The following is a 22,264-nucleotide window of genomic DNA, read 5'->3' as shown; positions in this document are numbered from 1 at the left end:
AACCGCCGCAAGTGTGATTGTGGCGGCGATGCGACGGCGACGGCAATGAATGAAAACAGCGATGGATGATTGGCGGGGACATATGGACGAACGTTGCGCGAAGCTTTGTAAAGCTTTTGGGCATCTTTCTTGGGATAGTGTGTGTGTTTCTTGACGAGATATTACTAATCTTAAGTGACTAATCAAATAGTTGGTGAATCAATTTTAGTATCATAAAGAGTACATTATTTGGGGATTCTACCTGTAAACTTCCAAACTCAACCACTAGATGAATGACGTCTAATAGAATTATTATCCATAGGGTTGATTCTGGAGTAAAAGATTGTGCCCTATTTGTTGGTTGTTTGTTGCTCTTAAACTTACAGATAATGGGTGTGTAGGTGGTCAGGGGCACCAATGCTTCTTGAAATAATACTCTTTACTTATTAAGCCAAAAGTATGAATTGAAAGAGCTCTTTACATAGCTTAAGTGTGACTTAAGGTTAAATCTCCATGGTGACAATAGTTAATCTTTATTTTCTTATGTCATATTGTTTCAAAAAAATTGGATTTTGTTAAGACTAATTTTATATTTGGGGTCTACTTGAACTACATTCGTTTACAAGTTGGCAACATATTTAACAAATATATTAAAACATTTCAAAATCATCCAAATTTCTTGTTTGGATGAACATTACTTTTATGTATTCATCTTTCATATTGTCCTATGTAAGGATTAATCCTTAGTAGCAAAAAGACACATCATATTATTTTATTATTATCTCATGTAGTGAATATTAAAAAAGACCAAAACAGAATTAAATATAAAGGAGGATGACATTGTACTTTTTTCCAGAAATAACTAATTTTGTCAGAAACGTACTTCCATATTTTTGTAGAGTAATTAGATTGTTTTCATACGGATAATTCATACATGTCACAAGCTGAAAACATATATTCACCACATTAACTGGTAGTCCATGTTTGCTTCAAACCTAAATGAGTACAATAATTATTAGCATGTATGCACGAAAAGTCCACTGCATTAACCCTCCATTTCATAGTGTAAAATCAAAACTATTACTTAGCTTATGGCGTTCCTTGTAGTTTAACAGCTTCACAAGAGTAAGCAGCTCTCTCAACATTATAAACCTTTTGTATATAAAAATGCACATATATTTTAAAGATTGTAGTTTCAAGTGATTAACAATTCATTCAAGTATATAATTACTTCTGAAAAAAAAGGGGAAAAAGAAAAAAAGGAAAAAAAGGGAAAAAAAAAGAAAAAAAGAAGCTATATTTGCTGTCGATGGACGGAAGTTGGTATGGTTTGGGTGCAGACGTTTGGATGTAACCACTCTTGAAATGATGACAAGCTGAAACAATTTAGTAAGGTTCATCTTTCATCTCTAATCCTAAATATATTTCACTTCACAAGAGTAACTTCCAAAAGAAAAAATTGGGCACAGACGCACACAAACTGAGAGAGAGAGAGAGAGAGAGAGAGAGAGAGACTCACATAAACACACGGAAGGCAAACATGTAATCAGCAAATATACAATTGCAGCAAGTACCGCTGTTGATCTTGTCCCCTGCGTCTGAAGCACTGGTCATCAACTTGCTATACACGGCAAACTGGGAGTTTGGATTGCTACAATGCTATCCGTTAAGTCAAAGCCTCTGCCATTGTCTTCCGATACGAGACTTGCTGCTCATAGAGTGACCTAAAAATCTCGTACTTTGCATTGTGGTACTTCTTGACACGCTCATCTTGTGAAGGCTCCACCACCTAGCACCACAAGTATAACGTTCGGATTTTAGTATTGGGATTGGCTTCAAGGATAATAATAAAACTGAGCTGATTAGGTCGAACCGCACTTCAGAATATGTATGACTTAGCAAGCCAGGTTTGCAACTCGGGAGTGTGGATTAAACTTCAAAATCTGTCGCTCACCAGACCAGGGGCATTCAGTGCAACCATGGCATCTCTGACGCTGCTGTACTTTTTAGCAGCTACTGCTCCAAGCACTGCTGCGCCAAGCAAAACGGCCTCGTTTTCCCTAGGCAATCCAACTGGGAATCCTGTCGCATTGAAATGATAAACCAGCGTAAGATTTTGAATTCAATTCGGGCGGTAAATATATGTGCACGAGTTTGCACTAAAAAGGGTTCAAAAGATAAGTACACCAGTCAACTAGGAATCATAACACTGCTTTAAATTCTCTACATCATGATTGTCGTTACAAGAATTAAAAGAAAATAAAGGAATCGGCTAACTTGCAGGGAGTTAGATGACAGGGAATTCTTAAGTAACATAGCTGTTCGGCAGGTGCGATTAACATATTTCTTGACACCAAGTGAAGTTAATTTACTTGGCATCTATGTACTCAGGAGGGGATTTGAGAGACTCTAAACAATTCTTCACAGTTACATCGATGTAATCAACACCACTGAAACAACAATCTCAGAGACGATCACCACTTGATAAACATCGTACCTACTATGTTGGCATGCTCTTGAATGTACAACTTGTTCTTTGAGAGGCCACCACAGGCCAACAACGTATCAATCTGCCAGGAAAAATGCAATAACATGAGCATAAGACTCCTCAAAAAAAAGTTTCAGTTATTCACATCCACTTTCATACTTTTACATTCAGAAGATGGCTATACAATCAGAAGAGTTGATCAAAAACACGTGAATGAAAGCAGGCTGCGCAAATGCATAGATGATGCTATCATTTCGATCGAAAAAACTACCTTAAGCCCATGAGCATTGCAATGTTCCACTAAATGTTTTGTCCCATAAGCGATACTTTGAACTGTTGCCAAATAAAGGAGAGCAAGATCCTCTGGACTAGCATCCAAAGATAAGCCGCTTACAACTCCCCTTGATTTTGGGTCTGCCAGTGGGGATCTGTACACACCAACAATCAGGATTCCAAACATTGTTTTCCGAAAACTACTAGTTTCATTTACTGTTAAGTAATATGGAAAAGATTAAAAAGATTGAAGCAAAAGAAGAGATGATTCACACCTGTTTCCATTGAAATCAGGTAACACATGAATGTCTTTTGTCAAGGCACTTTGAAATGGCAGATTTTTTTCAGCTGCAAGGTCCTCCAATATACCATTCAACGCATCGTAGATTGACAGTTCTGTCCCGAAGCAGTCCATCCATAAACAATGAGATGATTGTTACCAGTAATTCCAGAAAGGATGCTGGAGAACAATTGCAACTGACGTACTCAACAGAAGAACGACCACCCCCCTCGGGAGAGTCTGCATTTAAGAAGCAAATGCAAGGGTAGAGCTATGAAGTCATTGGGACTGGTTTAAAGATAAATCTCACTCTGGTGAGCAGCTCGATTGGCAAGGGCAGGAGCAGCAGGATGGGTCTCAACAATGTGATCCAGAAGCGCCCCAGTCGCACTCTGACCTCCTTCCGTAAGCCACAACTCAGGAACCATAGCTGTATTCATCCAGATCGTCAGCAATGTAAAATACAAAGACATACTTTCATTAACTCTGCGCCTCTAAAAAGTCCAGAAGCCGAATGAAATCCGAGGGATGTCCAGAATCCTACAAAAATATAATTCTAATGAAGACAGGTGTGTAAAAGCTGTATGTAGGGAATTCCGAACTCTCTAGGGGGTTAATAAAACAAATACCTGACCAGAAGGGACCCCAGACACCAGGGATAAAATGTCTCTCATGTGAAACAACCATGTGGCATGTTGATGTCCCGCAAACCAGAACCATTCTTTGACACAAAGCATCAGTACCATCACTAGCACCTGCAAATTAATATTTAAGTAGGACCTCAGTAGCCATACGAGCCTCCACATTGTTAGAGTCCAGTCCAAGGTGATGCATAAACCTCTGCCTATACAAAGGCTGGACATTAAATTGATCGTCCAAAAATGCTTTCTTACTCAGCACAATACTTGGTTAACTCATGATAGAGAAGTGTGTTTCAATTCTTTTAGACCAAGATGGTTGTGATATACTTTTATGTCTAGTTTTTAATGAAAATTGATTATTCATACTTCCAAAACTCGCAGGTCTCTCTACATACAATACTTAGTAGAACTTACTTCTAAGTATGATTTTGCACATGCATAGATGCAGAGTACTTCTCAAATTTCCCATCATAAATCGAGAGTGCATACTATTATCTACTAACTAGCTAGATTCGTAAGAATATTCACCCGATACTGCTCCAGGGCTCCTTGGGATGCTCTCAAGAGTTCCAATACCACCTGCATGAGCATCGATTAAGGATGTCGCAACTGGTGTTCCCTCCTTCAAACCAAGTTCCTACAAGACACAGTATATGTTAGGCAGTTCTTTTGGTTATGGACATACCAAAAGAACGTGATTATTTGCTTATGGAGCTTGCAAGGGTATCATTGCCTTACTCAACTCTTACCTGGGCGGCCAAATGAGAGAGGCCAAGTCCAAGCGGGTGACCAGGAAAAGCCACGTTCCTTCCTAAAAGGCATGCAAGCTCACAAGTCAGACTACCAAGATAACCCAACACAGACAAGGATTACAACACAAATTCACAACTTCATGAAACCAGATTGCTGTGTGTAATGCAAATTATAAATGATCTAATATGTTGATTATAAAATTGTGCCACCAATAAGCATGTCAGGGGAAAATATAAGAGAAAAGCAAGGAAAAAATAGCAGTACCTATTGTGGAGTACCCCGATTCAACAAGGTCACCAAGGCCAATCTCTTGCCAGAAAAGATCGTCCCATCCACTAGCTTTCATTGCCACTGAGTCCTTACTTGACATCTGTTCTAGATGTGCATGCCCCAAGTAGGTCCATTTGCATACTGTTGTACACAGACTTCGAGTATCGTCGCCAGTTGCCCTGTAACAAACCCCTTTTGTTTTATGAACGCTACCTTTTCATGTTTCAAGTACTCTTTGTGATGCACAGGAAGCGATGCAAAGACACTCTGCCACATAATTAGGAAATGAGTACTGTCAAACTGTTGTAAATTTTACTTCAGCACACATTAATTTCATGTTTAATTCCGTATGAACTAACTGAAATAAAAATTGAGTTATATTATTTTACATTATGACAATATAAAATACATAACGACATGGACATGGCTTCACAGATAACGAGATGGACATTCGAAAAGAGAACTCAAAAGTCTTGTTTTAAAACCTAAAAGTCAGCCAGTCGCTCAAATCCATCCAACGAAATGCTATGGCCCAGGATTCTTCTAGATTCTCTTTGACCCAGAGTAGCTGCAAGTCAACAAGAATTCAAATTAACTGAACGATAACTTCGTGCCAACATTCCAGCAGAATCTCAAAAAGTGTTGCATTGAGCCAGCCAAAAGGCAAGAAATGTAATGCGGAATTCTCAAAGCCATCTATTTTAACTTTCGCTGCAATTACGTGGAGGGTACCAACGACCACTTCTAAGAAGCAGCTTCAATTGTAGAATAGACCGAGTCAGTTGCAGCTCAACATTCAGCTAAGTGATCACGTTTGCCTAGAATAATGTATTGTGAAATTTGCAAAGGGTTGTTACCTTGGGTGCCTGATGTTCGGGAGACAGAGAACCACCTGCAAACTGCAAAACTGGAGACTTAGAGGCATTAATACGCTCTGCCTGCTCTTCCGCTCTATGGTCCATCCACACGATCACATTACGCCTTGCATCACCCGTCTTTGAAACTGATACAGGCGAATCGTCGGTGCCTATCGCCACTGTATGGAATTCACGACAAGGTTTTAGTGAAAGAAAGCAGACCGATACTCAAAACCTCTAACCTCAATGTTCGGAATTTCCAACACTGGAGAGTGTTTGTAACAGAAAACGAGCGCTAATCTAAACTGCATACATTAAAAAAGAGAAAAAAATAAACAGAACAAATCAAAATCAAAACTATTGGCACCAGTTTGAAACATGCTGAGGTCAAAACAATGATGCTTTTAAGACTTGCTAAAAAGAGCACACCGCGGATCCTCATCACATTACACTGCAATCCCATGCAGCTGGATGTCACATGCCCCTTGCAATACAATCCAACGTCGTTGGGCAATTCTGGTAAGCACGAACTTACCAAGGGAACAAGTAGCTGAAAATCCAATGCCACAAATGTCATAATCGTTAAGACGATACTTTGCGCATACTGACTTTACTGCGGTGCAGATAGCTAGCCAGATGTCCGTGGAGGACTGCTCGACGAATTTCCCATCCTTCCAAATTTGAATAGGGCTGTTTGCAGTCCCCACTAATTTCCCCTCTCCATCAAACACCCCTGCAGGTACTATCATATGTCGTTACACTCTGGGAGTTGATTACTAAAGAACTATTGCCAAAAGCAGACACAGCTATGATACAATATCTTGCCGAACGGCCCTGTTCGACGTGCATGTATCATCGTTGCGTGGAAAGTAACTGTCGCCTTCAAGCAGTGCAATCTGCGGCACCACAGTTTAGGTACTAAGATCGATCTGAATGCATTCTGACCATTTCAACACACAGAAACAGCAAAATAGAACACACATTGCGGATGTCAAAGAAATCGATCATGTTAAAGGGTAATACGCATCTATTTCAACAAAGATCAGCACAGCGACTTCATTTCAAAAGGCTACTAGAACACACTATTAACCATGAAGGATCTTGGCAGTTCGATCCAAAGCCATTCACAAATTCACCTAGTTTAAGAAGACAAGTTACGTGAACTGTTCAACTGTTCAACTACCGATTGAAACTTAATTGCAGCTCACAACTTGTCTCAGCGATTATGTTGCACCAGTTCATACAAGGCCAATACACATGCCAACAATTATGAACCACTGCTTCCAGCAAAGAACACTTTGAGCTCACAATATTTTAGGTTTTAACTTTACTACTTATACCGCAATGAACCTAGCTGCAAAATGTGCCAAATAACTCCAAATTGAAGGACGGTCACTACAGCTCACGATTCTAGACCAATACTAAATCCTACAAGACCGATCCGAAGACGAAAATACATGTGCCAACAAGGAACCGTAAATTTTCAAATAGCTACCTTCTAAACATTCCAGAAAATCTCACAAGTCACCAATTCAGCGTCCTAACACTCCAAATAGACGACTCCTCAGCCACCATTGCAATGCATCTGACTAGGAATCCCACAACCCAAGCTCAAAAACCTCAGCACTGAACCATAATATTTTCCCACCGAATTACTACTCGCCTAAACCAACTCTCAAAAACAACAGTCCTCCCATTCTCCCAAATTCAACTAAAAACAAACCCACCCACATCATCACAACTTAAAGATATAACCCAACTAATCCCCGCACACTCTCCAAAAACCCAAATCAATGTCGAGGTCTTTTATCCGAAATTCCGAATCGCCAACCTGCTCGAGCGCTGCCAGTGCCCACATCCACGCCGAGAAAGAGCTGCCGCCCATCGCTAACGTTGTGCAACGTGGTGCGATCGTACTTGGGTTGCCGGATGGACGAGGAGTTCCTCAGAAACGGCGAGGATTCCATCATCTTCGCGAAACCTAGTTGAGCAGTTCCTGCACGGCTTGGTAACAGATTGCAACACAATCGTGCAAAATTTGGGCGAGCAGCGGGAGATTCTGATCGAGTCTCGAGGGAGGGACAAGTGATAGCCCGTGCACAAGAAAAGAGCTGCTGCTGTAACAAAGCCAACAACGCACCCCCGAAGTCTCATCCATCCGTACAACGAATGATTTCTGAGGTCCTCACACTCTGGGACAGATGGATGACATTTCAGTTTTTTTGCTCATTCATGTTCGGAGTATACTGGACCCGTTCTCAGACGCGGGTATAAGTTAAGCGACCCGGGTATAGGGCCCAAGTTCTCATATATGGGTACAAGCTTCGCGAATCCGGGTATACTGGTCACGTTCTCAGGTTGGGCATACGTTTCGCGAACCCAGGTATATGGTTCTGACGCGGGCTTCAATCGATGATATGGGTACAAGCTTCGCAAACCCGGGTATATTGTTGTGACGCAGGCTTCAATCGATGTGATCAAGTTTGGGGACAGGTATCTGGTCAGGGGGTATCAATTGATTCAATACCGGGTAGAGTGGTTGGCTTGTCTTGGGACGTTTGTTAGTGTCGAAGCCTTGAGAAATATTCTTTTTGCATTTTTAAAGAGTTTTAATAGTGGCCTAAATAGTATTTAAGTGATAATAATAATAATAATAATAATAAAACTGATTTAAGAGATTGGGTTGATACAATAAACGTCACTTGTAAATTTAAAATGGTGTCATGTTAAATTTTACAAGTTAAACAACTTATGTCATTTCATGTGAGACTTCAATATTTTGGTTGAAGAATATTTTGGTTGAAGATTTCAATATTAAATCGGTTAAATTATTTTTGTTTTTCTTCTTCAAAAAAATCATTGGTGAAGTTGAAAAAGTGAGAGAATACGAAAGTTGCTCAACTTCACCAATGATTTTTTTGAAGAAGAAAAACAAAAATAATTTAACCGATTTGATGATTTTTTCAAAATGAATATAATTATCTCAATGAGGAATCAAGCAACGTATTTGTAGAAATGATATTGGTAATAAAGGTGTAAAAAGAATTGTTTCTATTATCTTAAGAATATTAAGAATTATTTCATGTTGATTTTATTAAACCAAATAACTGTTTTTAATAATCATCTTTTCCTTTTATTATTATTGAAGTAAATAGTTTTCTGAAATGAACTCAATTTAATATTTTCTCAATTACTCTGTAATTCATGTAAACTCATTTTGTTTTTTATTCATAAAATAATAACTCATGTTATACAATGTTTTATACATGGTACTTATTTTATTATAAAAGATCTTGAATCCTTTTTGATATTGCATATAATGAAGTATTTATTTGAATAAAAATAAATAAAATCCAAAATTTTATCTTATTTCTTTATAGCAAAGAATTTTTGAAGAATCATAAAATACCAGCTTTTAACAAATATATATATATATATATATATATATATTATCATGTGCATGTGAAAGAATAAAACCAGTGCATAAAATTTAGAGCCAGAACACAATTTGTGAATGCTTTAGCAGGATCAAAAGCAGAAAATAAATATATGATTTAAAGTCCCACTACAAACTAGTGAAACAGAACTAATCATAGAGAAGGTGTTAAATTTCAATATATATTAGTACCTTATACACAAATAATTAGTATGATAGGTATCTTAAAAGTTTGACATTTTTGTTGATGCAACAATTCGTATAAGATTACAGTTAGACTTCCATGTCTTCCATAAAGCCCATTTCATCAATTAATTGCATCCGAAATATCATTAATTTGTATGAAATACGTATTTTATTTTTAAGACCATGTGAATGTGTTTGAAAATAAAAATAGTATTGTTGCATGTGATTTCACACTATATGAGTTTACATGCAACAATTCACTTCATAATGAGATTTTAAAAATTATTTGCACCCCACATTCATCAACATGAATAATAATAATAATAACTAGCATGATAATAAAGTAACAAGTATTTTACATGCTATGCTAGTCAGCATCTTTCACTACCTGTGTATTCACATTTTTTTCTTTTTTCTTACAGGCAATTATGCTAATTCTAGTTTCAAATTTTGAATCTTGTTTTATAGCATAGGTATTTCTTAGAATGATTTCATCAATGTGATATGATATATTATGTATACATATTCTTGTAAGATGAAAATATTGCCCTTTAGCAATCAAACATTAGACATCTTAACATGTAAAATACAATTATTTAAATAGATTGCATATAATGCAATTGCTGAACACAATGGTATTCAGCCAACATAGAATTTTTCAAAGATCATTTCAGCAACATTTCTTACTACACTCTAAGCAATTTTTTGATACTTTTTCCCTCCCATTTCCACACTCAAAATTTGGACAATCCCACTTAAAAAATTCAAGTCAAATCATCTCTTATCACCTTTTCAAATGGTTCTTTTTCAAGCCAAGAGAATCCGCCATCATTTTGACTAAACAAAACCCTTTCAAAACAAAAGATTGCAAGGTCAATTTTTTGTTCAAACAACGAGATAGTAATTGGAAAAAATCACCGTTTGAAGTGAGAGAATCCTTTCGTTTAAATTCATTTTGTGATCAAAATTTTATTCGACCTAATTTGGAAGTGAACCAAGATGATGATCGTGATGATAACACAAATCAAAACCACTACAAACTCAATGAACTAGTTTGTAGAAAACAATATTCTAAATACAATCTATTGTGTGCAAGCGAGGAATTACTCAAGATGAATAAATTTAATGTGCATGCATTAATTAATAGATATGGGTACAAAGATTTAAGCTTTAGAATCAAAGCAAACAAAACATTTCAAATCCATTATTATGGTTATTGCACAAGAGTTGAACCAAAAGACGATCAAACAAATGTACAAGGAAATAAGGATGAAGATGCTAAAAAGGGTATTGAAAAATCAAGAGATATTACAAGAGCGAAAAAACCCTCAAGTGATGATGCAATACAAGCTGCAGCACAACTTGAAAGTTTAAAAGCCCAAGTGAAAAAAATCCATGAAGAAATGCAAGTAAGGAAACTTGAGAGTTGGCCACAAAAAATTTCTAAACTAGCAAGCAACATTGGACATATTTTGTACAAAATTGGTCCTACCACAAAAAGACTTTTATCTATGAATAAGTGAGTTGAGAAAAAAATCCATAATCTATCATATTTCAATTCATAAAATTCATATATATATATATATATATATATATATATCATTTTTTTATTTTTTTTCTTCTTCTTCTTCTTCTTCTTCTAAATAATGATGTTTTTGTTGCTATTTTTTTCTAAAATTATTGGAATAGAGAAGATTGGAATACAAAAATTGGTGGATGGAAAAGAATTATTAAGCTTGAGTTGCAACATTATTGGATTGGTGGAAAGCTTTTATGGGCCGATTTGAAAATATCGGCTCGGTTACTTTATAGATTGGCCGGAGGAAGAAAATTGAGTAGAAGGGAGAGGGCTCAATTAAAGCGCACTATAGCCGATATTTTCCGGCTAGTTCCATTTATGGTCATTGTTATAGTACCCTTCATGGAACTTTTGCTGCCTTTTTTATTAAAAATATTTCCCACTATGCTTCCTTCCACATTCCGAGACAAAAACAAAGAGCAAGTAATGAGATTTTCAAGTTTTTTATTAATTTTATTTTTCATTCTTATTTTTATTTTTTACTTAAGTGCACTATTTTGAAGAGATAATATTCTTTTACTATACCTAATTTGTACATGTATTATGAACATGAGGAGCTTTTTTATTTTTTTTATTTTATGTTTTAGCACTATTTCTTTTAATTTTTTTAGTGTGTGATTTTTGTGAGGTAAAGGAAAATGCAAACACAAAATTAGTTGCTCAAGTGCAATATGCAAAATTTCTCAAAGAAACTGTTCAAGAAATGGCCCAAGAATTGAAAAAATCTCCAAGTGAAGAGCTTCGGCGCAATGCAAGTGAATTAGAAAGTTTCATGAACAAGGTGGATTGTACATGTGTTATAGTTTATCATTTTATTTTAACATTTTTTCGTACAAAAGAACATTTAAAACTATGTAAAAAAATTTTCTGATAGAAAAAATAGAAATAAAACTTAACAAATACCACATGTCTGATGGTATATAAACTTAAGTGGAAACATGTTAATATTAATTTTTATGTGTCCCATGTACTTTTAGGTTCATAAAGGAGGAGATGTGTCAAACAAAGAAATAATTGCATTTGCTAAGCTCTTCAAAGATGAATTAACACTTGACAACATTAGTAGGTATGCAAAAACAAATAACAAATAATAATAATAATAATAATAATAAATCATATTCTATATTGGAAAATTGGCAATTAGCAACATAATGTCACCTTTAAATAAACGATTAAAATTTAAAATTTCATGTAATGGTGGAAATACAGGCCACGTCTTCTTAGCATGTGCAAATATATTAATATTCAACCATATGGCACCAATGCCTATTTGCGCTTTAGCCTCCGCAATAAACTTCTTGAGTAATGTTCATCTTATCCAATTTTCAAACAAAATTCTCCATTCGCTTTTTCATGCTACCACCAAAACTCATCAAAATAGAAGTACACATTTTCTTTTATTCTTTTATTATTCTTATAGATGTGTATTATTGCTATTATTATTACTATTATTACTGCTATTGTTTTAATTTTTGTTGTTTATAGTGTAACCACATGAAGCAGAATTAAAAAGGATGATGAGGCAATTGAGAAAGAAGGGATTGATTCACTCTCAGAAGCAGAGTTAAGATTAGCCTGCAGAGATAGAGGAATGCTGGGTATTCAATCCATTGACAACATGCATACCCAGGTAAGGTTTGAAATGAATATTAAACTTTGAAAACACACATACACACACACACACACACACATATATATATATATATATATATATATACACACACACACATATACTCAAAAAATTATAAATTCAACTCCCCATGTAATTTAGGAATGAAAGAATATACAAATATACGATTTTTTCCAAAATAACAAATAGTTATTAAATTTGTGGGTTCATGATTCTTTTATATTTATTTATATTTTTTATATATGATATGCAAACAACCCATATTTGGTTCATTTGTATCATTCCAACAAGGATTGGTTTCAATTAATAATGGTGGTAAGGAAGGCAGCTGCGGGATTGGCTGGAGTTGTCTCTCACTCATGAAGTCCCTTCTTCTCTCCTTATTCTCTCGAGGTGACCATCTCTTCTTCCTCTTTACAAATTGTATTTTATCAATAATACAAGTTAGAACAATTACACAAGTTCTCTCTCTCTCTCTTGCATTATATATATATATATATATATAATGCATGTAATTGTTCTAACTTGTATTATACTGTATGTATATATATATATATATATGATCCCAAAACCAGCTAAGGTATTTGCTTGGGTTTTTATTTGTTGTTTTGTTGTTTATTTTTTATTATTATTTATTTATTGTGGTGTGTTGTGTTGTGTTGTGTTGTGAAGGGCTTTTTTGGTGGTGGGGAAGATTAGTTCATTGGGTGCAATGGAAGCCACATTGTCATCTCTTCCAGATAATGTCATTGCCTCGGTGGATGTATCAACTAAAGCAACAGAGCTTGAGTTGGAAGAACATAAGAAGAAACTAGAAATCTTACAACAACAAGAAGAGCTCATCAAGGTAGTCTTTCTTTTCTTTTCTTTTCTTTTAATGTTAGTGTTATGATTCTTTTATTTGAATTTTTTTTTCTTCTTTCATATTCATTCATACATTTATCAAAATTACTTTTCAAAAAAATTAGGTTTTATGTTTCAATTTGTTTTCTTTTTCATTGGAAAGGTTTTTTTTTTTTTTTTTTTTTTTTTTTTTTTCTTTTTCTTTTTGAAAGTTTGAATATTCGAAGCTATTGTTTAATTATTAAGTTTTATTGCTAATTCATGTAATTCATGTCTTTCATTTTTGTAGTTCATGATAAATAATATTTTTTAAATCATAAAAAACACATTATTTTTTTTTGTGTATTTGATGTCATTATATATATATATATATATATGTATAGAAAAAAATGTGATTTGATTTGATTTGATATGACATCAAATATACAAGCAAAGGGTTCCAAGTTCTGATGTTGTTTTATTATATATCAGAAAGAAAAATGAAGAACATGGAAGGAAAAATCAATCGCAAAAGCCCAAGTTTTAAAATTTGACTAATTGTAACCTTGTAGAACAACTTATAAGAATTAATTAACTTTTCCAACAGGTAAAACTCCTTGTATTCTTAATATTGATAACTTAGAACATTTAGAACATTTTTTAAGGGTGAGCATGTACATATCATGATTTTGAAACAAAATTTTGTGTTGTGTATAGATAACTTAACAAAGGTCATGACACATCAAGTTTGAGGCTGAAATTGCATAACTTACGTCAAACAAGTTTCAGTCTCTATACAAAAGTAAGTTCTCTAAAGATTATTGTATGTGGTACAACATTCATTACCATGTGTTGAATAAAATCGTACTCGTTTTTGAAAACCAATTTATGAATTAAAAAATAAAAAATGAAAAATGAAGGTAAGGTAAAAACAGTTGAACAGTGACAAAAGCAGGAAGGATGAAAAAAGCATGTGAATCCTCAACCTCAAAGTAAAGAAAAAGACCCAAGAAGCATGTTTCATTTGATTAAAATTTCACAATTTTCTTTTAAAATGAAGTCCCCTTAGGCCATTGAAACAAGGACAATTTACTTGAAGCAAAATAGAAAGTATAGTCATCTTTTGTTTCAAATTTTTGTGTTAAGTTTGAATTAATATTCAGATGCATTTGTGGTGGCACTTTTTAGTCCACTTCTATTCATTAGCTTCACACCACTCCACTTCATGGTCATCACAGCTTTACTTTTGTTAATTAGTTAGTTCATTTGTTTATTGTTTCTCTTTTAGATGCACTTTAGATCTCAAATTTTACTTTCTGTTTTATAATACTCTTTAAATACAAATGTTTCCTTTCCGCATTACACACACACACACAGTATATATATATATATATATATATATATATAATAGAAAAATAATTCATAATACAAATAATAATAGATTTTCAGTTTTCAGTTTTCAGTTTTCAGTTTTTTTTTTTTTTTTTTTTTTTTTTTTTCCTCTCATCCTGTGAAAACAAATTCAAAACTGATTATCAAATCAGATTTAAGAAAACTAGTTAAATTGTAAGGGTGATTAGAAATATTATTATTATTATTATTATTATAACAGCAAAGGTAATAGTATTTGCATCACTTCATTATTTGGTCTGTGACTTTTCTTTTTGTTTTTAAACATGTAGTTGAAAAGTCCATTTAATTCAAAACGCTCAAGTTGTAAGAAGCATGGAATAGAAACCAAAGTTGACACAAATTTTTATTAAGAAGAACCAAAAATTCTGTGTGTTAAAATAAGACTCGTTTATTTTTTAATAGTATAACGTTAAGCTCAGCCTTGCTAATCTTGTCCCTATCTTAACGAGCTTGTATCTGTTCTAGTAAAATAAATCTTATAAAAAACATCACGTCATTTATTTTATTTATTTATTTGTTAAAAATCATATCCAAATTATTTATTTTCAAAATTATAAGATCATGTACTGCAAAAATCTCACTATTACATAAAATCATTGTAATAAAATTATTGAATACATCTCGTTAATTAATAAACACACAAACAATTCTTTATTCAAAAAGTTGATAACAACATTCTTGTTTTGTTAGTGAAGTGTACTTCAATGCAAATTAAATTATAAAATTCAAGTATAGAAATAAAGTCAAGAAAGGTTTTTATTTCAACCAGTACTATTAAATTTTTCTATTTTATTTTATTTTATTGGAAGCTAAAAACACATGTAACTTTATGTTATTTCTATTTTATCCTTTTCATCACACACAAAACAAAAAACAAAAAATAAAAATCAACAACTATAATATGACCTATTTTCACTATAGCCTTTGCAAGCATAACAAAAATGAACTATGCATCAAATACTTGTCCAACTTATTCATCTCAATTCATACACAAAATGACCAAATGGGTGTATAAACAACATTGAGCCCAACTCACTTCATGAATGCACATGAACCAACAAAATGGGAAACTCCACAACCCTAGACACCATGAAGACCGAAGGCTTCCTCGAAACTTCGAATAGGAATGGTGGGCGGCTACGATGCAATCGATGGATGCGGGATCGGACGGTCGAGATTGGGCTAAACCCTGCGAAGGCAGGAGGGCGTTTCCGAAACCCTAAAACGTCCTCACAGTCCCGAAGTAGTTTCTCTCTCTCACTCTTTGTTGCTGCGCCGTGAAAGATCCTGAGCTCCTTCAAGTTCGTCGTCGTCGTCGTCGTCGTCGTCGTCGGAGAGCGTCTCCTGCCCTTCGCCACCCCTCCGCAATGACGGCCCAGTCCGCCGAGGAACTCGCCACCGAGCTCGAGCAACAGAAGCTTCACGTACGCTCTGGGCCTTGATTTGTGTCCTGTGAAACCGTGGCTTCCTTCTCTGTGAAACATAGCTCTCGGCTGGTTGGAGTATTTCTTCCTGAAATGTATAAAATTTTAGGCGTGTTTCCTATTTTTCAGTGATAAGGTTTATGTGAGCTTGTGTCAGCCTCAGCGGATTTTTGCTTGGGCTTTTCATTGGGATTTGGTCTGTGTCGGCGTATGGTTATTGTGCTCAGTTGAGCTTTCATCAATTTTCGTGATGGAACCGGTAGTGTTGAGCTTAAGAGTTGAGAGGCTGATGATTGCTCGGTAAAGCTTTGTTTAGAGTTCGCTACATCTTTGGTGTTGGATAAGATTGCGCTGTCATGCCAGAAACCTTGAATCTCTACTGGCATTGTACATAGACGAGAACCAACCATGCATTCACGTGCATGCCCTTCTCCGTGTTTCCTTTTATTAAGGGAGTATGGATTGAACCTCGGTCCCCAACTTTTAGGTTCGTCAGAGAAGCGAGTGGCATGAGGCCCAGATTCAAAGTAGGTTGTGGCGCGGCGGGGTTTTGTAGTGTTGAATTCTGAAAATTATATCCGAATATGCATACATCATTTTCAATCGTAATTTGCATTTTACGATTGAATTATCGGAAATTGGTGGTTACCAGTTAAGATATAGCGTGGTCACACTCAATTGGACGTGTCGACGGATGTCACATTGAGCATGTGGAGTTGGCTTGGTGCCAATCATCAATGAGGAATAAAGTCAACGTACCAGCTAGTGGGACTGTACATACTCTGTAACATGTGTCGCTCTTAGGTTGTTAGTTATTAGTTAGTGGCTGCATAAACAAGTTTTCTCCATTAGGTCTGTAGTCCGTGTTTATTCGAGTGTTTTCATGATATGTACCAGTCTGAATCCTCAGAATATACAATCATTATTTATAATCGCTTACAACGAACAAGACTATGCAATTTCAATTTTTGAGGTAAGTGTGTTGACACCTTGACATAACTTATCCATACAGTCGGATGACCCCATCATTGAAGACGGGAAGGATGATGATGACGAAGATGAGGATGAGGACGAAGATGATGAAGTTGCTGACGGAGAGGATGGTCTTACTGAAGGAGGAAAGTCAAAGCAGAGTCGTGGTGAGAAGAAGAGCAGGAAGGCCATGCAAAAGCTGGGTATGAAGCCTGTGACTGGTGTCACAAGGGTGACAATCAAGAAAAGCAAGAATGTATATTCTGACAGTCCTTTATCATCTGTTTATTTCTTTTTTACCTCGTGAACCTTGCTTCTCGCATCGTGGATGTTGTCTGGAATATATTTTTGCGTACTTTCCCAAGGATTTTGCACGACCGGAATTTATAACCTCGTTTGTGTCGCTGAGGTTTGTTCTGTTCCCACATCGTTTAGGGTGAAAACATGAAGTCGTAGGGTTAGTGGAGGGTCTCTTTCAATCTCTTTCTTTTGAGTTTTAGTGCTCAGTCTTGAGACGCCTAGTTTTTAACTTCAATTCTGCTTGAATTGTGCAATAATAGTTTGAGTTATCCAGCAATAGATTTTCACCTGTGGCTTATGCTTTCTTTTGTTTTGGAATTCGCAGATTCTTTTTGTGATCTCTAAGCCCGATGTATTCAAGAGCCCTGCCTCTGACACCCATATCATCTTTGGAGAGGCCAAGATCGAGGATTTGAGTTCGCAGCTGCAGAGCCAAGCAGCTGAGCAGTTCAAGGTACCAGAGGTGGCAAACGTAGAATCTAAGGTTGACCCCTCTTCTGTCGTCGGGGCTGAAGATGATGGTGAGGTAGATGAGGCAGGTGTGGAGCCTAAGGACATTGAGTTGGTAATGACACAAGCAGGAGTTTCTCGTGCGAAGGCTGTCCGGGCCCTTAAGGCAACAGATGGAGATATTGTTAGTGCCATCATGAACCTTACAAGTTAAGGGTAGGACTGCTGAAGAGCATGCATGCAGTTTTGCATCTTTTTGCACTATGGAAATGCTTTTATAATGACAAAAATTCTACTTCCCCATCTGTTGGATTCAGCCCTGTTACTCTTGCTCTTTTCACGTGCGCCTACCTAGCAATAACGGTTTGTTAGTGATTGACATTTTAGATTTTGTCATCAAAGAATCTTGTCATTTTCCAATTCATTTATTTTTATTTTTTCATGATTATGTCCAGAGGTAAAATAATAGTTAAATGTTCATGAATTTAAATGTAACAGATTGGCTCTGGAAGAATAAGATGAGCTTTTAATTTGTTGTCAATCAGAGCAGCGATCAACAATCACATATTTGTACGCTTTGCGATTGTTTTTGATTTTAATGACTTTATATCAACCACTTTGAACTTGGTTATGCATCAGTGTGAGTGTGATGGTTAATAAAATAAAAAATAAAATTGCTGTCAAATCGTATCTCAGATTTAAGGTTCTGTGACTTCAACTAACTTGTAATCTACAATAGTAACATGTTTATTTCACATCTTATTTTAATTATAGATAGAATTCCTACCAGTATTTTAATTCCAATAGTTTGTGTACAAGTTTAAATTGATTAATGATGTTCTTTGATTGCAATTTATTTGGATAAGAAGAACCATTTTTTAAATTTTTTATTTGCTTTCTGGTATATTCTTTGTAAAACAAAATTGTAGTCTATAATTTTTAGTATAATTGTCTTCTTTTAGGTTTTTATTTGTTTATTTATTTATGAATAATCTATAATATAATTTTTACAATAAGAATAGAAATTAAATTAATAATGTTGAGATTCTATGTATAAAAAAATAAAGAATAATAATAATTATAAGAAATACCAAGTATTTAAAACTCAAGAAGTGCACATACAATAATGTGCAACTAGATAGTACCTCATGTCTACTACTTTTTATTTACATGTAATTCAACTTATAGATATAGATAGAATTCATCCATGAATGGTCCTTTCAACCATTGGATGGTTTTTAATTTATATTTCTAATATTCAAAATACAAATAATCTACTTACTATATAATAATATCTCTCTAATCCATTGGATGTCTTTCAATTTACTTTTATACATTTTAAGAGCTAACAATCTTATTTACTACAATAAACCAAATTAACACTTGATTTGTTTACCTTTATTTCTAATTACTTTTTGACTACTAAACAATCTATTACAACATAAATTTGAGGTTGTATTTAAATTGGTACTTATTTATTATTAATTTTTATTTAAACATTATATGAGCAATAAATAAAAAATGTTTAATTTGAAGAATGGTAATTAGAGAATATTATATTATACATTATAAGTTTGATATTAATTATAAATGCTTATATGTATTATCTTTTAAGATTTAAGATAGTAATAAGTATTTAATTACTTACATTTTATATTACAATAAGACGTTATATTATTTATCAATATCACTTAATTCTTTAAAGTGTGAATATACCAAAAACTAAGAAAATTTTCATGCATATAAACAAGTATGTTTTACCTTAATTTTTTAATTTATTTCTTTTATAGATACCTTTTAAAAGCATTTGATATTTAATATGGATATGCTAAATTATATAATATATTATTGTTATATACAACAAAATACATCAAAAATAAAATAAAATGGATTTATTGATTTATTTTTAAAGTCCAATTAACTCAAACATGATAAGTATAACAATGTCAATTTGTAAAAACCTTATATGACAAGAAATATAAGTATATAAGATTACTCATAAAAATTACTTACTATCTTTGTATAAAAGAATATAAAATAAGTCTATAAGATTAGAAATACATCAAATATTATGATTGTATCCATTCTTATGAAAATAAATTTTATGCTCAATTCAAAATATAAGATAGCAATACTTAAGAATTTCTTATTTAGAAATAAGTTTGAACAAAGAAAAAACAAAAAAACAAGAAAAATGTAACAACCAAAAGAATTGCACACTTAAAATTAAGTATATTTTATTTATTGCCACTTTTATAGGCCAATCAAAATTTACATCAAGATTTCTTTAATTATAAGAGTAAGGATTTGATCCTCATCAAGACTTACAAGCAATATAAAGAGGGAGACTAGTCTAATCTTCTTACTTATGTCTTCAGTCCTACAATCTCTAGGGTTCTCTACAAAGTGATAAGAAAGTTTTTAATATGCAAGAACAACCAATTATTTATTTTTTAAGGTTAATATATTATGAAATTATTTGACTATTACATAATTATCACAATATGCTTTATATAATCATTATAAATATGTAATAAGTGATGAAAATATATTTAATTTGCATAAAAATCCAATCATCTCTGTTTGTAAATACAACAAAAATAAATAAATAAAAGCACCCTTGCTTAAAAGTTTTTATTTTTTACATACAATGTAAGACACAACAAAATATGCCAATATATGTCTAAGCTTATCAAAATCCAATAATTTATATATAATTCTAATAGAAGCCATTATGTTCTAAATACATGTAGTATATATTGTTGCAAATATCAATTAGTTTTTGTATAAATTGACAACAAAATAAAATAGAATTGAATTGAAAGAAATTTTCTACATACTAAAAAATCTTTTTATAAATTTTAAAATCAAAATATTTTTATTGTATGGATATATATATATATATATATATATATATATATATGTATATATGTGTGTGTGTGTATATATATATATATATATAACAATCAATTAGTGATTCACAACTAACCATCTTCAAAATAATAACCCATATATATTCTACTTATGTGTTCACTTAGATATATACTAATTATATATTATATCTAATTTAAGGCCTTATTGAACACTGCTCTAATGTTCTTTTTTTACATCCTTCATCAATATGCTCATTACACAATTATACAAATTCATTGATTCTTTTGAATACACAACCCTTTTTAAGCCAAATATGTCTTGAAGATCTTTATCTTTGAAGAAATTTACTAGCCATTGATGAAATGTTCTTAACTTAGAGCCCTTCAATTCTAAAAGATTAATTTCTTGGCATAACATACCTTCTTTTTCCAATATATTTGGACTTGCTATTCTATACATACTCACTTTCATTAGCATGGTCATGGTCCTCAATCCCTAAATTATATATGGACAAGTTCCATGCAAAATTTCATTCTCCATACATAAAGCGATACCATTTTATCTCTTGATTGTATGTATCTTTTCTTTGTGTTCACACATCATATGCAATGCACTAATTTCAATTCTCATACCAAGCTAGTAATCAACCTTTCTTCCATACTTAAGTCACTTGTGGTAACATACACATATGCATGCACTTCATGTTGTTGTGTTTGACTTGAATGGTTAATTATTCTAGTAGTACTTTTTGAGATCTCTAACAATAATTTGCATTACATATCATTCAGCTTCTCATCTGTATACTTGTTAACCTTCTCCACAACTTCATTTGTCTTTTTACTTATCAACTCCATTATTTTTTTGTTTGATTCTCTAATTTCATTCAATACTATCTCCACCTTTGATTGTCCCATTTGATTGAATATACTTCTTGTGAATTCTTTGTTCTTAAAGCTATGAACCTTGTAAGTTGCTCCTTCATATAACATTTCTATTTGATTTAAGTTTGTACTATATTCAATCTTAGATATTTCATCTTGTTCTTCAAGCTTCAAAACCATTAATATAGTTTCCATATTTACATGGCATCTATTCATAATCTTTTCTTTCTACACTATATCACCTAACATGGTTACCACATTGTTTCTATGTTCATCATAAAAATCCCAAGGATTCTTGGGCCATTGGTGCATATAATTTTTAAATTCGGCCTTCAAAAATATTTTTTCAATTAATTTAGCTTCAATAATGGATATATTTTTTCTATCCTTGCACAATCAAAGCTCTTCTATGCATGTAGGTCTTATTGTGATTTTATACAGTATTACATCTTGACAACCAAATGTTGTTGAAGTACATAGTTTATGGATATCCTTGATTATCTCATCTTTCATGAATTAGAGAGTCTTTGTAAAATCTTTGGTGGATTGTACCATAACATAAATATAGCCATCAATATGACCAATGAGCATTACATAATTTATATTGCCACTATATTTTATTAGAATTTTATACTATTTTTAGTAAATTTTATCAAATTCTTCTTTATATAAAAATTATAATTCAAGCCAAATCTTCTCTCCAAAACCACATACCATACCAACATGTATAGAGGGTTTTAATATAAAAAGTGGTAA

The 22,264-nt window shown here is 33.5% G+C and overlaps 3 protein-coding genes across 13 annotated transcripts; 2 read left to right on the top strand and 1 right to left on the bottom strand.

Annotated features, from left to right (window-relative positions):
* Nucleotides 1-1,501: 1,501 nt before the first annotated feature.
* Nucleotides 1,502-7,628, bottom strand: LOC112276239 (uncharacterized). Of its 2 annotated transcripts, none has more exons than XM_090246462.1 (14): nucleotides 7,373-7,628; nucleotides 6,077-6,437; nucleotides 5,542-5,720; nucleotides 5,170-5,252; nucleotides 4,679-4,863; nucleotides 4,411-4,472; nucleotides 4,190-4,298; nucleotides 3,650-3,775; nucleotides 3,331-3,450; nucleotides 3,016-3,136; nucleotides 2,739-2,895; nucleotides 2,477-2,549; nucleotides 1,934-2,061; nucleotides 1,502-1,768 (listed from the first exon to the last, which is right to left on the bottom strand). In XM_090246462.1, the coding sequence occupies exons 2-14, from the start codon at nucleotides 6,288-6,290 to the stop codon at nucleotides 1,646-1,648; spliced, it is 1,680 nt and encodes a 559-aa protein (XP_090102588.1). In that variant the 5' UTR covers nucleotides 6,291-6,437; nucleotides 7,373-7,628; the 3' UTR covers nucleotides 1,502-1,645. The 2 variants fall into 2 exon arrangements, with proteins under 2 accessions (XP_090102588.1, XP_024363138.1); XM_024507370.3 differs by having other exon boundaries at nucleotides 6,077-6,274.
* Nucleotides 7,629-9,226: 1,598 nt separating this feature from the next.
* On the top strand, nucleotides 9,227-14,562 carry LOC112276183 (uncharacterized). 10 transcript variants are annotated; one of them, XM_090246778.1, is made up of 11 exons: nucleotides 9,230-10,682; nucleotides 10,853-11,165; nucleotides 11,377-11,523; nucleotides 11,720-11,808; nucleotides 11,952-12,044; nucleotides 12,246-12,377; nucleotides 12,697-12,765; nucleotides 13,045-13,219; nucleotides 13,687-13,801; nucleotides 13,912-13,996; nucleotides 14,150-14,562. In XM_090246778.1, the coding sequence occupies exons 1-9, from the start codon at nucleotides 9,778-9,780 to the stop codon at nucleotides 13,696-13,698; spliced, it is 1,935 nt and encodes a 644-aa protein (XP_090102904.1). In that variant the 5' UTR covers nucleotides 9,230-9,777; the 3' UTR covers nucleotides 13,699-13,801; nucleotides 13,912-13,996; nucleotides 14,150-14,562. The 10 variants fall into 10 exon arrangements, with proteins under 10 accessions (XP_090102909.1, XP_090102908.1, XP_090102910.1 ...); XM_090246779.1 differs by having other exon boundaries at nucleotides 14,138-14,562; XM_090246780.1 differs by having other exon boundaries at nucleotides 14,130-14,562.
* A 1,306-nt stretch (nucleotides 14,563-15,868) lies between these two features.
* LOC112276184 (nascent polypeptide-associated complex subunit alpha-like protein 1) lies at nucleotides 15,869-18,056 on the top strand. Its single transcript, XM_024507285.3, has 3 exons — nucleotides 15,869-16,031; nucleotides 17,044-17,259; nucleotides 17,629-18,056. Exons 1-3 carry the CDS (start codon nucleotides 15,975-15,977, stop codon nucleotides 17,965-17,967), a joined length of 612 nt encoding a protein of 203 aa, XP_024363053.1. The 5' UTR covers nucleotides 15,869-15,974; the 3' UTR covers nucleotides 17,968-18,056.
* The last annotated feature ends 4,208 nt before the right edge of the window (nucleotides 18,057-22,264 follow it).

This window comes from Physcomitrium patens, chromosome 23 (assembly GCF_059467195.1).
Source record: "Physcomitrium patens ecotype Gransden chromosome 23, ASM5946719v1, whole genome shotgun sequence".
NCBI lineage: Eukaryota > Viridiplantae > Streptophyta > Bryopsida > Funariales > Funariaceae > Physcomitrium > Physcomitrium patens.
Note: the sequence above shows the minus strand (reverse complement) of the source record. Positions and strands in the feature narration are given on the sequence as shown.